Source organism: Antechinus flavipes, chromosome 2, assembly GCF_016432865.1.
Source record: "Antechinus flavipes isolate AdamAnt ecotype Samford, QLD, Australia chromosome 2, AdamAnt_v2, whole genome shotgun sequence".
Taxonomy (NCBI): domain Eukaryota; kingdom Metazoa; phylum Chordata; class Mammalia; order Dasyuromorphia; family Dasyuridae; genus Antechinus; species Antechinus flavipes.
In genome coordinates, this window is record NC_067399.1 from 318,399,637 (window position 1) to 318,417,600 (window position 17,964).

The 17,964-nt window shown below is 39.8% G+C and overlaps 1 protein-coding gene across 2 annotated transcripts in view; it reads left to right on the top strand.

Annotated features, from left to right (window-relative positions):
* Positions 1–403: 403 nt before the first annotated feature.
* Positions 404–17,964, top strand: part of RPS6KL1 (ribosomal protein S6 kinase like 1) — a 38,166-nt gene continuing 20,605 nt past the window's right edge. For both annotated transcript variants that reach the window (XM_051977582.1, XM_051977583.1), the window contains exons 1-4: positions 404–1,284; positions 3,529–3,768; positions 6,714–6,838; positions 10,090–10,182. In XM_051977582.1, the coding sequence (XP_051833542.1) occupies positions 3,603–3,768; positions 6,714–6,838; positions 10,090–10,182 (384 nt within the window). In that variant the 5' untranslated portion in view covers positions 404–1,284; positions 3,529–3,602. The remainder of the gene's footprint in view (positions 1,285–3,528; positions 3,769–6,713; positions 6,839–10,089; positions 10,183–17,964) is intronic.

Below are 17,964 nucleotides of genomic sequence, written 5' to 3' on the forward strand. Positions count from 1 at the left end.
ATAGCTGGGTGGGGCTGCCTGGATGCAGATGTTGAGCCTGTTTGTGTGGTAGAACCCTAGGGATTTCTTCCATCCAAGCTGCTGCCTGAGAAGCAAGACTAACTGGGCTTCACTTCAATAACAGGTTTCAGACCATTAGCAAAGTGGGGGCCTAGAGAGGACTCCACTCCCCTCCTCTTCCCCTTGAAAAAATGCCATACACAGGTCACTAGATCTGACCCAACCTCAAGGGGCCATAGTCAAGCCCAGGAGATGCTCTAAATATAAAACTGTGGGCACTGTAGATCCCATCCCTTGAGAGATAAATTCTAAACAAAAGGCAAGAGGAGAAGGACATGGAAATCTCTCTTGAACTCTTCCAATCTTCAAATCCATACAAGTTTGTAATGTTTTAGATCATTCTTTAGGAACTAGTGCCGACCTTTTTACCCATATAGAAAAACTCCAGTGTAACAGGGACAGAATAGGTTATATCACTGAAAATATTTTTGAAATGTGACACTGTCATTCCAGACTAATAAAGCAATTCTCCCACATGCTATTTTCCTGCTCCTCTCTGCCCCCATTCCCTGATCCATTCTCTCTTTTTCATTTCCTCTTTTTTCTCCCCATTCCTCCCTCCCTTCCCTATTTTCCCATTTGGTGCTTTTTCCTTCACTGACCTTACTCTCCTCCCCTTCCTTCTCTCCCCCATCCCTGTCCCATGCCTCTCTTTCCTTCCTACTTGCCCTGTTCTATTGCCTCCTCCCCTCTCTTCCTTCCTCTCCTCCACACCTTCTTCCTTCCTTTCATTCTCTGTTCCCTCTCTCTCCCTCAAATCTTCTTCCCTCTATTTTCTTTCTTTCTTTGCATGATAGATCTTTGCAGAAAATTGAATGGATTCCCTCTATTTTCTTCCCCTTCTTTCCCCATTCCATTTCCTTCCTCCCTCCCCTCCCCTTTTTCCATCCCTGATCTCCCTGGGGCACCTCATCCCCCTCCAGATCCTCACTATCTTCCCATCCCTGGCCAAGCCCCCGAGCATTCGGGTACCCACTGACACTGCATCTTTAAGAGCCAGCTGAAAGTCAGCTTCCTGATCATTGGTTGCTTTATTCTAGCCAAAAGAGGATGAGATCATTTGCAGCCAATCATGGAGTCGTTGCACCCCAGCTAGAGGCGTACACCTGCCGGAGAGTCAAGGCAGAGATGCTCTGGTGGGATTCAGGGTCACGCCGCTTAGAAGGGAAGCGGCAGCCGATGACTTCAGCCACATGAACTAAACTAAGCTTATGGTCTGAGGAGGTACAGTGCTTGCTTTACGTTCTTTCTTCTGCATGTGGGGTGGGGCCGAGGTGCTCTCCACTGTGACTGGGCCACGTACATTCCCAAGCCTCCCAGCCACCTTGCTTTCACCCTATGCACCCCTCCTGGGAAGGGGGCTTCAAGAGAGGTGCTACCCCTGTCAGGCCCTGGCTCAATGGTGGAACCTGCTGGCTTCGTCTCCTCAGAGGCCCTGCTTATCACTATCTTCCATCCAAATGCTGAGGATGTTTTTTCCACAGGAACGGAAAAAGGATGTGCAGGGAATTTGAAGCCCATCGGGTGCTAGTTGGGATGTCAGTGCATTCATCATTAGACTTAATTAAATGATACAGACAGGTTTCCCAGAGAGGGCTTAGTCTTGCTTTGCTTGGCAAGGTATCTTCCCTCATCCTCTCCCATAATCACTTGGTCCATTGGGCTCTTAGAACATTGGGACATGAAAGCCTGTTAAGTCTACTTGACCCTACAGTAGTAGCAGCTGATTCAGAAAGCTGGAAGTGGGGTTTCCCAGCAAGGCTGCATTGCAACCCAGTAACCAAAATCTAGCCAGGATCTCTTTCCCAGAAAAAAGCTAAAGCTGGGCTTAACAGCCAGATGTAATTGCATTTTCCTCTCAGCCAGGGCTTTGGGATAAAGGATATGCCCTCCCTTCCTCCAGACTTTAGGGTCATCGGGATCTCTCTACTCACAATGCTAAGGGTTCAACTCACAGCTGCCTGATCTGTGGGTGATTTCCACTTCTTCACCCTTGCTTGGCACAAATCCATCTTTCTCACTTCCTCTTGGCTTGGAGACTAGGGAAAAGCAGAAGTGGCTTAAAGGTTTGATGTGGCTTCCCAGAATCTGACAAGATTCAGATCTGGGAGGGACTTCAGAGGCTGTGCTAAAAACAAAAATAAGGGCTCATATTTATATGGCACTTTAAGGTCTGCACAGTGCTTTTTGTCATTTGAGTCTTATAATAGCACTCTCAGTTGACATCATTATTATTCCTATTGTACAGTTGAGAAAACCAAAAAATGAGAAAGGTTATGTAGCTTGCCTAGGATCATACAGGTAGTTAGTATCTGAGGCAGCAGGAACTCAGTTCTTCCTGAATTCAAATCCAGCACTCCACCTGTACCACTTCATCCAACCTGAAGCTCTCATCTCTCTACCCCAACCTGGGGCCAGCCTTCTGAAAAATTATAAATTCAAGTTATTCAACAAATGTTTATTGGAAATAGAGTATCAGCATCATTTAATGAAACACCCTCAATTAATAGGTGAAATGACAGGTCCAGAAATATTGAGACATAAGTGACTTGCCCCTGCAGATAATAAATACCATAGCTGCAGTTTGAGCCCAGATCCTCTCTCCCCAAATCCACTGTGCTTTCCATTATATTCCTCAAGAGATCACCAGATAGATAGATAGATGGATGGATGGATAATTGGGTGGATGGATGGATGGATGGATAGATTTGGTTTTGGTGGAATTTATCCAAGGCAGCCCCAGTCTTCCATTTTCTTTCCCACAACTTCTTCTCCTGAACTTTCAGCATTTCATTAGTCTTTATTCTTCCCCTCTATCAAAACCAGGAAAACCAGGAAAGGATGATCTGATAGCCATTCACAACTCTGTATAAATTCCAATCCATTTGTACTTTCAGAAGCATCCATACTGTGTGTCTTCTTTCTAATTGTGGAATGCAAGACTGTCTACCATTAAAGGCATTTCAGGAATCACCCACAAGGCAAGGAAGTTTTTTAGGAAACCTCAGAAATTATACAGTATAGATGGCTGAACTTTAGAATTGAATCTTCTTTAAGTATTGGTTAGCATACTGCGCCCAACAAACTTCAGTTTAGTCAGGGATCTTATATCTGGAACTACATTTTTCCCAGCAAGCCATGTCTGATGCTCTCCTTCATCCTTTTCTTGTGAAGCTTCTCCACCAACCCCTTGTATACAAAAGCCACAGCAAAATTAATAATAAACCATTGATCAGGTTCTTTTATGAAAGATCCTCTGATGAAAGTCAGTTCTAATTTAAAAAGGAACAGAAATATAGGAAAGGAAGAAGATAGTGGGAAGGGAGAACCCTCAGCAGGAAGATAGAGAACAGGGACCTCAAGCCTAGGAGGCTCTAGCTACTTGTCTGTGTCCATTCTGCAATGGGGGTTAGCATGTAGAGTTTCCCCTCTACATGTGATGGAACTATAACTCCAATGTCTCTGCAGCCCACAGCAGGCTAGGAAACTGAGTCCTGCTCGCGAGCACTATCCCAGCATATCTGGAGCAGATTCAGAATCCCATGTCTCCAGAGAGCCCTGATGTTTATGGGATGGGCAAACGTGATTACCTGGTGGATGCCGCCAAACAGATCCGCCTGGCACTTGAGCGGGACGTGAGTGAGGACTATGAGGCAGCCTTCAACCATTATAAAAATGGGGTCGATGTGCTACTCAATGGAGTACAAGGTACTGGGGTTGGGTGTGGGGAGTTGGAGACTATGGGAGTAGGGCAAGGGGCAACTTGAGACAGAGAAGAGAACTCTGTGAATTGTCTAGTAAAAGGGAATATGTTTTACATTTAATTTACATTTACATGTAAATCTAATTTATGTTGTTAATTATTATAAATAATTATAAATGTATATGAAACCATTTCATGGTTACAAAGTATTTTCAGATAAAAAGCAGCATTTAATTTACTTTTAAAAACTTAATAAGCATCTATTTTCTTTACTGGCTTTTTTCTCCTTCAAATGAAATGAAAAACCAAATACATTCCTTGTAACAAATATGCATAGTCAAACAAAATGAATTCCTGCATTGGCCTTTTCCAAAACTGCAAATCTCATTTTGCATCTCTAGTTCATCAAGTCTCCATCTAGAAGTAGATATTTTGCTTCTTCGTTTTTCTTCGGAACTGTTGTTGGCCATTGCATTGGTTATAATTTTTAACCAAAGTTGTTTATCTTTACACACACATGTATATTACATTCATATACATGATTCTTGTGACAATATATGTGTATGTGCGCACATGTATTGTGTATGTGGACATACCAGCCTATGAATGTGTGTGCATATGTGTGTGTGTTTTCCTCCCAGTTCTGCTCATTTTGTTCTATATCACTTCATACAAATCTTCCTAGGTTTCTCTGAAATCATCCCTTTCATTATTTTTTATGGCATAATAGCATGATATTTCATTTTGTCACTAGACAAAAATTTGTCCAGTCATTCCCCAATTGATGGGCATCTCCTTAATTTCTGTCTCTTTGCCACTACAAAAGGAGTGCCATGAATATTTTTGTACCTATGGATTCTTTTTTCTTAGTAGCATCACTAAGTCAAAGAATACACAACATTTTAGTGAGTTAGGGAGTAAAAGTGCTTTCCAGAATGGCTATACTAATTCGCAGTTCCACCAATAATAAATACATTAATGTTCAAAACAGGTATTAGTATCTCCTTTTTGTAGATGAGAAATTTGAGGCTTAGAGGAGATAAATCAGTAGCTCAAGCCACTCATCCATTCACTAATGGCAGAACCAGGAAAGACTTCAATCCAAGTTTAGTGACTTCTAGTTTCCTCATTCCACTACAAAATGGTGTTTGAAAGGAACAAGATTAAAGGTTAACTGAACAAATTCATTTCTGGGAGAAAGCAACCTTCTGACCATTCTCAATAGAAAACTGACATGGAGGCAAAGTTTTCTTTTCCCCCCTTTGCATAAGAGCTGTTTCAAAAGAAGAACTTAGAAATACTTTGAGTTAATTTTCTTTATTAGAGTAACCTTTAGCCCAGCACTCCAAGTTCTGGGCCTATATAGACTGGGTTTAATCCTCATGCTCCCAAATCTTTCTGGTTCATTTTGCTCTCATTCAGAGCTGCTTCTGGGAAATCTTGTATAGTTTATGTCTAAGTCTTCTTAGATGTGGGTAAAAGAATCCCTAGTTCTGTCCAAACACTCAAAGTAACAATGTATATTCTCCAGACTTATAGCATACCTTATAATTTGGATTCCCCTAGGAAAAGGCATGAAATTGGATTTTTCCAAGAAAAATCCCACTGAAATGTCATTGAAATGAGTTCCACTTTCACTCTAGAGTTCCAAATAAATAATCGGCTTTAAGATCCTATCCTAAATATACTTAGGCTCCTTAAATGAATAACCCCTGACACTTGAATGCATCACTCTTATTCCTAAAGATCCATATAAATATACCCTACAGACTCCAAAGAAGAAAAACAAACTTGGTTTTGCTAAAGAAGATAAGTCACTTGCCCTGTCATTTTTATCTACTAAATGGTAAAACCAGGAAAGACTTTAAGCCAAGTTTTCTGATTCCTAGTTTCCTCATTCCATTACAGAATGCTGTTTGAAGGGAATGAGGTTCTCTTCCCATTAGTTTTATTGTCAAATAATTCAGTATCATAAGGGAAAATAAAGTGCAGGTTTTTTTACTTTCTCATATTGTGATCCAGGTACTCAGAACCTAAGGTCTTAAGGCTTAGGAACTCTTGATAGTCTCCTACTACCCAAGTTAATGCTCTCTTTGGAGCTGAGCTTTGGTTGGAGAACAAGGAATGGGGATTAGGCAGAGTATGTTGGTAAATATTAAACAACTGACTCTCCTCCCCCACCCCCACCCCCCCAAAAAAAGTATGGCTGATGCATTTTAAAGTTTAATTTGCATTACTAACATTTTCTTTATTACTCTCTTAAGTTTAGACAATCAGCAAAACCTATATCTGTACCATTTCCCTGATTTCCAAGATATAAATGATCATATTGAACATTTAATAATCTGTTCTAATGAAACCCCAATCAAGCTGAATCTAGCATATACCTGTTTTTAAGGCCAAAAACCAAATGCCCCAAAAGGACCACTCTCAGATCTCTAGTCTCAGAAAAAGAGTCAATTCTATCATGAAGATTTCTTTTTATAGGTTTAGAACAAAGGGGTTTCTCTATTTACCAAATGAAATATAATCAAAATCCCAAACAAAGATGCACTTCTCCATAAACTCATCAAATTAATCAGAGGACTCTACTAATCATTCTTTCCCACACTTCTCTCTACTCTCCAATTAATCACTTCAGTTACATTTTTTTCCCCTTTCTTGCTGGTGAGTGTCCCTCACCCTTTCCAGCTTTAATCTGATGATGAGGAGTTCAGAAGCCAGCATGTAGAATTAATTTCTCCCCATCTTCAGTATAAATCTTCTAGATCCTAGATGGAAATATGGAGAACAGTGATAACAATGAAGTCAAGACATCTTAGAATGTCCCACAGTATCCTTCCTCTCCTTCCTCCCCAATTTCCTGGTGTTTTAGAGGTCAGGTTTGATAGGGGGGGATTTCCATCCTGAGGGTTGAGCACCCAGGGGATAATCCATGGCTCTCTGTCAGTTGATCCCAACAAAGAGCGGCGTGAGGCTGTGAAAAGGAAGATCACCAAGTACTTGAGGAGGGCTGAAGAGATCTTCAATTGCCACCTACAGAGGACGCTGGGAAATGGGACCAGCCCTGGTACGGTAAGGAAATGAGCTATCTCTTTAAGCAATGACCTTATGTCACATGAAACGGCAATAACAGTTTGCAAAGTGCGTTCCATATATTGTATCATTTGATCCTTACAGCAACCCTGAGATATGTACTAGTGTTATTCTCATTTTATAGATAAGTACGCATAGCTACTAGGTATCATGAGTAAGATTGGAACTCAACTCTCAATCTCTAAGTATCATAAGTACACATAGTTACTAAGTATCATGAGTAAAATTCAGCTCTTTCAGAATAAGTATCATAAATATAAGTATACATACTTACTATGTATCATGAGTAAGATTAAAATTCAGCTTTCAGACTCTAAGTATCATAAGTACAAATAAGTATACATAGCTACTAAGTATCATGAGTAACATTAGAACTCAGCTCTTTTAGACTCTATCATAAGTACAGATAAATACTTATAACTACTAAGTATCATAAGTAAGATTAGAATTTAGCTCTTTTAAACTAAGTATCATAACTAGAAGTACACATAGCTACTAAGTATCATGATTAAAATTAGAACTCAGCTCTTTTAGACTATTTACCATAAATATAACTACACATAGCTATTAAATATCATGAGTAACATTAGAACTCAGTTCTTTTAGACTAATATTACTTTGCATATTCTTCCAATATAACCCAATAATGTCAAAGTCATGACATTAAAGTCAATTGTCCATTTTGGGGGTTTCTCTTAACTTTTCTTTACTCAAAACTTATATCCCAGGAATCCAGGAAAATGTATGTATACTGGTTCCCAGTAAACAATGACAAAATTCTCATGGTTGCTTAAAAGAATGTTTGATTAAAAATCAAACCAGAGACCTTCACATAGGCATTGTATAATGGATAAAGTCCTGGCTCTGGAGTCAGGGGCACTTGAATTCAAATCAGGCCTCAGATACTTCCTAACTGTGTGACCCTGGGCAAGTCATTTAATCCTTGTTTGCCTCAGTTTCCTAATCTGTAAAATGAGATAGAGTAGGAAAAAGCAAACCCCTCCAGTATTTTTTACAAGAAAACCCAAATGAGGTCATAAGAGTCAGCCAGAACTGAAAGGATTGAACAATATGAGTAAATTCCTAAAGGTGCCTGTAGATCTGAAAGTAAGGGCTCCTTTCATGGAAGTTGAAAGAGCTTGGGATCTGGAGGTCAAAGGACCTTTCTCTGTCACATGTTTGATCTTGCTCTGGGCTTGTTTCCCACTTATAAAATGTAAAGTTCAAATCAGATGTGGTCTGTTGTCCTCTGCTAGTTGGAAGAGTGAAGGTTGAGGTTCTCTCCAGCTTTTTCCTCTTCCTTATTGTGCTTCCCCAATGAATCTTTTAGACTAAGAGCTGGAGGAAACCTCAAAGATCATTTATTCTAAAAACCCTCCCCCAATTAATACATGTCAGAAAACTACATCTTAGTTTCACCCTCCATATTTTTTTTCTCAGGCAAAGTAAGAACAAACTTCAGCAATTAGCCAATATTTTGGTTTCAATTTCCCTGGTGAAATATGAAGATTTCTTCCTTCCTTGGGATCCCCACTTTTTTTTCTATTTCCACCCCAACTCATTTCAAGCATTCCCTCTAGAGCATGTCATTCATTTTCTACAGTTATCTCACTGACAAAGGGAGAGAGACACAACCACATCAACACACTACTACCACCTAAGAGCCTGACCAGCTTTTAAAAACTAGAAGTCTGCTGTTAGCAAAGAGGCAAGAAAGCATTTTGAGTCAAGGCACCCCCCTTTCTCTCTCCATCTCAGCAAAATGAAGGGCTCAGAGACTTAAGAGAGACAGATACATGGACATTAGGCAGATATGCAGTCTCTGCCCTGTTGGCTTCCTTTAAAGTCTCAGCTAAAATTCTGCTTTGCAGGCAAGAGGCCTTGCCAGAGTCTTCCTAATGCCAGTGCTTTCCCTCTGGCCTCCAATTTACCCTATATATTGCTTGTGTATACACATAGCATGTGGTCTCTTCCATTAGACTGTGGTCTCCTTGAGGGCAGGGACTATTTTTGCTTTCTTTGTGTCCCCAAGGCTTAGCAGAGAGTCAAGTGATTAATAAGCGCTTATGGATGGACTGACTGATGCTCTTACAGGGGTAATTGCATTCCTATATCAGTATTTCAGTTAGAAGCTTTCAGTTCTCAGGCTAAGGGATCTCAAAAGCCACCTGCTCCATATTCTTCCTTTTACAGTTGAGAAAACTGAGGCCTAGTGAAGTTAAGTTACTTGTCCAAGGTTATCCAAATCCATCTAATTCCAGAGCCAATATTCTTTCCATTGTGCCATTCAGCCTCTAGGCCCAACCCAACAGGTAACCAAATAAATGCCCTATTTTTTTCCATCCATTATATATTTATTGAGTTCCTACTAAGTGCAAAATACTATGCTGGGCTCTGAAACAGCTCCCAGAGTAGGTGTGTATGGGTGGGGAGCCATACTTCAAAAACAATCCTTGAAATCTTTAATGTCCCTTTGTCTCTAATTTAAATTCAATTAAAGCATTTATTAAGTACCTGCCATGTACAAGGCATATGCTGGGCTCTGAAACAGTCTCCAGAGTAAGTGGATTTAGATGGGAAGTCATACTTCCCTGACATGACAGTCTCTGAAGTCTCTAAGCCCCCTCAGCCTCCAACTTCAATTAAGTAAATAATAACCCTCAATATTTATTAAGTGCCTACTATGTGCAAGACACTGTGGTAGACACTGTGTATACAAAGAATTTATGATGCCTTCCTAGGAGGATGGCACATTTGCTCAGAAATAAATGCAAAGAATTTGGAGGTGAGTGGGTAGATGGGGAAAGTGGGCAGGGCCTCATGTAGGAAGTGGAATCTGAGCTCATGCTGGAAGGGAAGAAAGGATTCCAAAGGGCAGAAGTGAAAATGAAGGGCATTCCAGATATGGGAGACAATCTGAACAAAGGCCCAGAGGTGGGAGATGGATATCATAAACAGGCAACAACAAGAAAGCTAGCTGACTGGAAAAAAAGTTGGTGAGGGCGAGTAACACAGAAAATGTCTGAAAAGATGGACTGGAAACAAACAGAAGACTCTGTAGTTTGTAAGGCAATGTGGAGTCACCAAAGTGTCTTGAGCAAAGGAACAACCTTTGGAGAAGGATCACTACATGGAATTAGATCATGGGAAGCTCCCTGAGGATACAGAAGTATTACTGTCACTCAAGTTCAGGGTCTCATGTCTTCCCCATATCTCATTTCTCCACATAGGGCTTCAGCAGCCTGAGGCTCCGGCCCATCCGTACTTTGAGCTCTGCAGTTGAGAACCTGAGGTCTTGTAAGGTAGTGGGAGTCATTGAAAAGGTAAGTGAAGATGGGGAAGGGGCCATTGGGAAGAAGGTGATTCTTTGGTTAAAAGCAGTTTCTCATCCCTAGGGGGAGACCAGATTATGGTTGCCCTGAGAAGAGAGAATAGATGGAGGCTAGACTTCCTTTCAGGTTTTCCAGGAGGTCCTATCTCAAAGAGACACTTTTTTTTTTCAGACTCTCATATAATTCAAAGAAGGAAGAACATTAGAGTAGCCAACAGTCAGACAATGGCAGCTCCACAGCCCTAGGTTTCAGATACACAGAGCAACGTGCTCCCACTGAGAAGTCAAGCAGAAACTAGAGAAAATTCTGTTTATACCTAGGAAATGCTGCCAATTTTCATTTCAGTGAGCTTCAGGCTGGCTTCCTCTCGCTTCTCACAGTCACCCATCACCTCCCCCAGGGGCTTGGCTGAGATGTCCTAGCCAAGAAGAAGGCAGGAGGTTGTATGGCCTGAGGATGCTCTCCAGATTTGGTTCCCCACTACCTAGCTTGTGGATTGTTTGGATCCTTAGTTGTTCACTACCTCTCCTCTCCCACTGCCCACCTTTTGACCATTTTGTCTCCAGGGACTGGGCAGGGAGAGAGCAGGAGATGGAATTCCAAACACTCCCTTTGGCTACTTGTTAGAATTGGTTGGGGAGGAGGAAGACAAAACTCCCAGTTCAGAGGAAATTGTTGGATCATCCATAAATTAAATTCCTCCATGTTTTTTTCCCTGTATCCTGATACCATGGATAATAGAGACTTAGCTATCCTATCAAAAGTCCAAAAGTACAGCGTAGACTTCCAAGCAGAGGAACACAGCGTACTATCCTTTACATATAACCATTGGAACACAATGTACTATCCTTTACATACAAGATGATGTCCTAGGGAAAACAATAGTGGAAAGAAGACTAGATGATGGGAAGGAGGGGAAAGGAGTTAGGAAACTTGGAATACAAGCCTGGCTCTGTCATTAACAAGCTTTGTGACCTTGAAGAAATCATCTCATTTTTCTGGTCTTGGTTTTAGCAGACTGTAGGCTTGACGTGAGTCAGAAGTATACAGTGGTAGCCAAAAAAAAAAAAAAAAATCAAATGTGGACTTGGGCTACATTGAGAAGATTCCAAAGATTAGGAAACGATGGTCCCATTGTATTCTGCCATAGTCATAGCACATTTGGAATATCATGTTTTGTTCTGAACACTAGTTTATGAAGGGTATTGATAAAGCTGGAGAGCATCCAGAGGAAGACAACCAGAATAGTGAAAGGCCTTGAGTTCATGCCAGATGAGGACTGGTTAAAACAATGGAGCATGTTTCGACTAGAAAAGAGAAGACGAGGAACATGACAGCTATGTTTAAGTATTTGAAGCACTGTTATGAGGAAGAGGGATTAGATTTGTTCTGTTTTGGTCCCAGAAGGCAAAACTAGGAGGAATGGGTGAAAATTGAGGGCAGATTTAAGCTTGACTTCAGGAAGAACTTCCTAGCAATTAGAGCTGTCTCAATGTTGAATAAGTTGCTTCCAGAGATGGTGGGTTCTTCTCCTTGAAAATCTCCAGGCAAAAGCTGGATTAACTGCCTATGAAATCCTTTCAGGTTGAACCAGATGACTGCTGAGATCCTTTTTCACCTTTAAAATCTATGATTCTATGACTCAGTTCTTCCATCTGTCTAATGAAGGGATTGGCTTAGTTAATGGACTTCTGAGATTTCTTCCAGTTCTAATATTTACAATTCTCTACAAATTCACCATCAGTAAAATGTTTTTGCTTTTTGTTGTTATGTTGTTTTGTTTTGCTTTTTTTTTTTTTCCAACAAGGTTACTAGATCAGGAAAATGATATAGGCATGATATGCTAGAATTTAGTATTTGACTTCTTGTGAGATACTAGTTGACATGATGGAAACATTTGGGCTAAATAATAGTTCAAGTAAGTGGAGTTAGAACTGATGAAATGACCATGTCCAAAGAGTCGTTAATGAACTGATTTCAACTAGGATGGCGGTCTTCAGGGCAGTGCTCCTGGGATCTGACCCTAAACTTGGTCCATTCAACATTTTAATTAATAATTAATAAATTAACAATTAATTTATGTGCTCATCACATTTGCAAATGACAACTAAGGGGTTAATGCAAAGACAATGTGACCACCTTTGCAACAATGGAAGACTGCCTGGTAGTGCTCACAAAGGCTGGGAACACCTCAAGGTTACTGCTGATCAAGGCAAGTAGTTTGGAGTACCCGCTCATGGAAATCCTCATCCACATGTAATTTGGAGGAGGAGGGTGGTAGTTGGCAATTTATGGACCAGAATGTCTAGAATTCTTTTATTTGTATTTCTAGTGTTAACCATATGCCTATGCCATAGTAAAAACTCAATGAGTGCTCTATCCATCCCTCCATCTATCTATCTACTATCTATCTACCTCTCTATATACTTATTAATACATCTTTTAAAAAGTCTACCTACTTACCTATTTTTCTAATTTTCTACCTAGTATTATCTATGATAATGATAAGGGACAGGAAGTCATTTTCAATGGAAGGAAGGGGGGATTCTCTCATATAAACATTTTTGAAGAATCCAGAAAAGATAAACACAGTAATACTCCTCTCTATCCCAGGTCTAAGATGGTGTGGAGTTTCTTTGAGTTACTAATCTCTTTGCTTAAAACTATTTCTACTTACCAACTACAGCTGGCTTAAAACTACTAATAAGATGCTTTAAAGTGTTTATGATTTCCATTTGAAATTTCCACCTCTGCCATCTCCCCAAACCTCATGCTGAGGTGGGCTATGTGGCTACTTTCTACCTGAACTCATACTTTCCTTCAAACCTCACTCTCCAGTGACATCATTAACCACAAAAAAGGTTAAAAGGCAAGTTTTCTTTATGTAAAGAAGAAAATAAACAATAACAATGAAAGAACAGATAGCATAGAGGAAAGGGTAAAGTTTATGAATCCATGTGGACTGCACTGAGTACTATACATTCTACTTACAGCAGAAATTGCCTTTTATTGATTTAGGATCATTCGCCTTGGGGAAGATGCTAAGACAAAAACTTTGGGGAATTGATCAAGCAATGGAAATTGCTTCTTTTGCTGGCTTGGAGTCATAGAAGAAAACTGTCTCTGAGAGGTCACTTCAATCATATTACTAGCCATAGTTTGCATCAGTCCAGTAATTTATTCATTGGCTACAGAAGAAGCAAAAGCAACAGTGGTCATGGGTCTTAGTCTCCCTCCAGAGAGAAAGAAAAGGGCAGCACAAATCTGGGAATCCAGCCCAGAATTTGACCCTGGAATGACTACATGATCCAAAGATGGAAAACAAACTCCTGAAATCTCACTGTCAACCAAGCTCTCCCATCATTTTTCTTCCAGAAATCTTCAGATAGCCTTTCTTAGAAATCCCACTTCCATACAGTTAATGAAGATATATTAAGCACGTACTATATACTATATACCAGCTTTCTTACCTATCCTTAATCATCAAATGGACTGTTGCCTTAATCAAACTAAAACCTGATAAAGACCTTGGCTTAAAAAGGCCACCATCTCTAGTTATCTTGATTTATATCTGGCCATCGATGGCTCTGGAGGAGAAAGTGAGGCTGGTGACTTTGCACAGCCCTCCCTCACTTCAAGCCAACTAACTTGTAGGTCATGACATCATCTTCCTGATGTCATGGAACTCTTGGAGAAGGACAAAAAAAAACAAACAATAACAACTATATACTGTGCTAGGAGCTAGGTAAGTTGCCTTACAAAGAAAAGCAAAACATATTTATTATGCTTGAGGAGCCCACATTCTAATCAGGAGACTTGTAAATAACCAGGTGTATGTGAGACATATTTTATATATCTTCTTTTTAGAAGATGAAAGATTATTATCTCAACAGTAAGGGAGACAGAGGAAAACCTCTTGAAGAAGGTGGAGTTTAAGCTGAAGGGAAAGCATAAGGTAAAGGTCAGGAGGGAGAGCATTTCAGGGTTGGGGAATAGCCAGTTCAAAAACATGGAATGTCACCTGTAGGAGGATCAATGAAAAGAAGTCCTGTATGGCTGGGTGAGAACACGGAGATTAGCACAGAGTAAGTTGGCAAGAAGAGTAGGTCAGGTTGTGGAGGTTTTAACAGCCAAATGGAGGATTGTATATTTGATCCTAGAGACATTAGGAGCTGCTGGATTTTATTAAGTTGGAGGTTGTTAGCTGAGTGAAAGATACACTGGAGTTGGGAAAGACATGAGAAAAGCTTCTATCTAGGTGGGAGATGATGAAGTTCTGCACTGGGATACTAGTTGTGTGACTGGAAAGAAGGAAATATATAGGTGAGGTTGGTGGTGAATATTGTTATTAGTCATGGGATTATTATAAAGATAGAACCCCAAAGAACTGACAACAGATTGGATATGCGGGGTGAGTGTAAATGAGGAATTTAGTATAACAGAGACCTGAAAGATTAGAAGATGGCGGTGTCCTCAACAAGAAAAGAGAAATTCAGAAAAGGGAAGTTTAAAAGGTGAAGTAGGGGAAATAATGAGTTCTGTTTTAGATATGTGATGATATCTATGGATATCTATTTAGAGTTATCCAAAAGGAATTTATTGATGAAAAAGTAATCCTCAGGAGAATAGGCTTGAGTATGTGGATTAGGGAATCATCTACATATAGATGATAATTGAACTCATTGGAGCTGATGAGATGATTGAGAAAAGATCAAAGGAGAAAAGAAGGCTTTGTGATACATTCATGATTTTTTTTTTGATACATTCATGATTAGTAAGTGTGACTTGGGCGAAGATCCAGTAAAGAAGATTCAGAAGGAGCACTTATAGAGGTAGAACTAGGAGCGCGCTATTTCTTCAAAACCTAGAAAGGAGAGTGTATCCAGTTGAAGAGAGTAATCAAGTGTCAAAGGCTGCAGAGAGGTCCAGGGAGATCTGGTTGAAAAAAACAAAACAAAACAAAACATTAGATTTGGCCATTTTAAGAGATCACTGTAAATTTGGAGCTAGCAGTGTGTTGAATGATAAGGTTGAAAGCCAGATTAAAAAGTGAGAGGAGAGGAAGTAAAGGCATCAACTGTAGATAACTTCCTCATGAAGTTAAAATATGAAAGAGAAAAGAGATATCAGACAATAGCTAACAGGGATATTTGGATCAAATGAGAGTGTTTTAAGGATGGGATATTTTTGGCATATTTGTGGGAAGCAGGGAAGCAACAGTAGATAGGAAGATATGGAAGAGGAAGCAGGAATAATAGTGAGAAAATTTTGCTAGGGAACATGGGATAGGATAAAGAACAGGAGGAATGACAAGTGGAGGGAGAAAAGTCACCAGTATGAGACAAGGAGTAAAGGACAAGAAAGAACTAGACCTTTGGAAATTGTCTCCATTTTTTTTCATCAAATTATGAGGCAAAGTCCTCAGCTAACGGAAAGGGTAGCATGAGAGATTTGAAGATGGATAGCTAAAAGGTTTGTGATAGCTGCTTTGATGAATTACAGCGCAAACAGATTAAATAGGTGTAAAAAGATTGCTTTGCTTCAATAGGAACCCAGTTGAGATTATATAACATAAATTTGTAGTAGACTCAGTCTAGTCTCCATGATTTTTCTCCAGTAGAATATAAATAGGACTGAAGACAGTAGTTGTTGAGAGTAATCTAAGGTTGGGATTTGGCAAGGCATGATCATCAATAAGACAAAGGAGTAAGGGATTCACAAAAATAGGACATATAGTTCACCAAGGAGTCAAGACAGGAAAGAGAAAATGTAACCAGAGAAGGGGGAGATAGTCTGAAAAAGGTCATAGCAATAGAGGGAATGAGGGATCATAATGAGCATGAAGAACAAGGTTAGGGATCATAAGGCAGAGGGAAATATATAATCATAACAAATTTTGATGAGCTGAAGGAACTTCTAAATTCATGAGCATGGACACAGAACACTTGTGGTTGGTGGCAAGATCCAAGGCATTTTGTGTGTTGATATTATATATGTGTGTGTGTGTATATATAGAGAGAGAGACAAAGAGAGAGAGAGACTTGAGAAATTAAGAGGTGTTTGAGGGAATATCAATATGTGAGCTGAAATCCCTTAGTTTGAGGGCAGGAGATGAAGTGGAGAGAGAGAGAGAGAGAGAGAGAGAGAGAGAGAGAGAGAGAGAGAGAGAGAGAGAGAGAGACTGTGAAATAGGTCACTGAGGAAGGAAGTGAGGAGGGGGAAATAGCAAATACCTATAAAAATATGTATAAGATAAATATAGGGTTAATAAACACAAATATCTACAAAGAGGTTAAATTCAAGGTAGTTTGGGGAGGAAGACACTAGAAACTCGGGGAGAAGGAATCAAGAAAGTTGGGTGGAACATATTTCCAGGCTCTCCTCTCAATGCTACCATATAATATTAAGCCATGAGATGGTTAGGTTTGAGCTTTTTGTTGTTTAGTTGTTTGTCGTGTCCAACTCTCTGTGATCCCATTTGGGGTTTTCTTGGCAAATATACTAGAGTAATCTGTCATTTCCTTTTCCAGCTCATTTCACAGATGAGGAAACTGAGGCAAATTAGATTATGTGACTTATCTAGGGTCACACAGCTAGTAAGTATCTCAGGCTAGATTTGAAGCCAGGAAGATGAGTCTCCCTGATTCCAAGGTCAGTTCTCTAACTACTGCATCACCTCGTCATATTTCTACAGCAAGGCATCTCAGCTTCTTCCCAAGGAGTTGGTGGTCTGGGAGTAATACCCAAGAAGATAAAATCTTTTCAAGCAACTTGTCAATAAGCACGACTTTTTTCTTTTAAAAAATACGTTTTTATTGATATCTTTTGATTTTTGTACATCACCCCAGTTTTCTCCTCTCCTCCCCTCTCTGAGAGCCATCCCACATAATAAATGAGATTTTTAAGAAAAAATTTAAAAAGAAGGAAAAAATATTCACAACTGATTAGCACATCAGAAATAGCTTGAAAATATGTGCAGTACACCAGACCCATGGGCCTGCCACCTCTGCAAAGAGACAAATAGGAGGTCTTCTCATAACACTTCTTTCAAACCACACTTTCAATAAGGATTTATTAAACACCCATCATGTGCCAGGAACTCTATTAGGTGCTGGCGATGGAAAAAAATAAAATAATACACACATATATGTATGTATTTTCATACATGTATACATACATATATGCTATATGTACCCATATATATATATAAATAATATATAAATATATTATATAAATAACAATATATGTATATGTGTATATACAAAATAAATAAAAAACTAAGAACTACAGATAAATACAAATTTGAGAGAGAGGTCATTAGGAGTTGGGAAAATGAACAAAGGCTCTTCCATAAAACATTAGTGTCTTAGGCAGCCATCTTTACTCTTCTCCCACCACAGGCAGGCAGGCAGGATAGAAGCAAACCAGTTGCTCTCAGTCACACAGTTGTCATTTATTTTTTTTCTCCCTCCAAAGAATTCTCTGTTCTGTTTCTTCCCCCACACTTTCATTCTCTTCACTCCTCAAACAGGAGCAACAACAACTTTTTTCCCAAATTAGGAGAGGTACTGAGTGCCATTGTCCTCTTGAGCAACAGGTTGAGAATCTTTGACTGGGAGCCAGGAGGCCTGCCTTCTAACTGTGCAAGTCATTCACATAGAGCTACTACACAGAAACTGAGGTAGAACAAATTCAACCAAACGGCCTTGTCTTCTGGACAGTAACGACCTCCCATTTATGGAGAATGTAGGTTTTTTTGTCTCTCACAGAGAC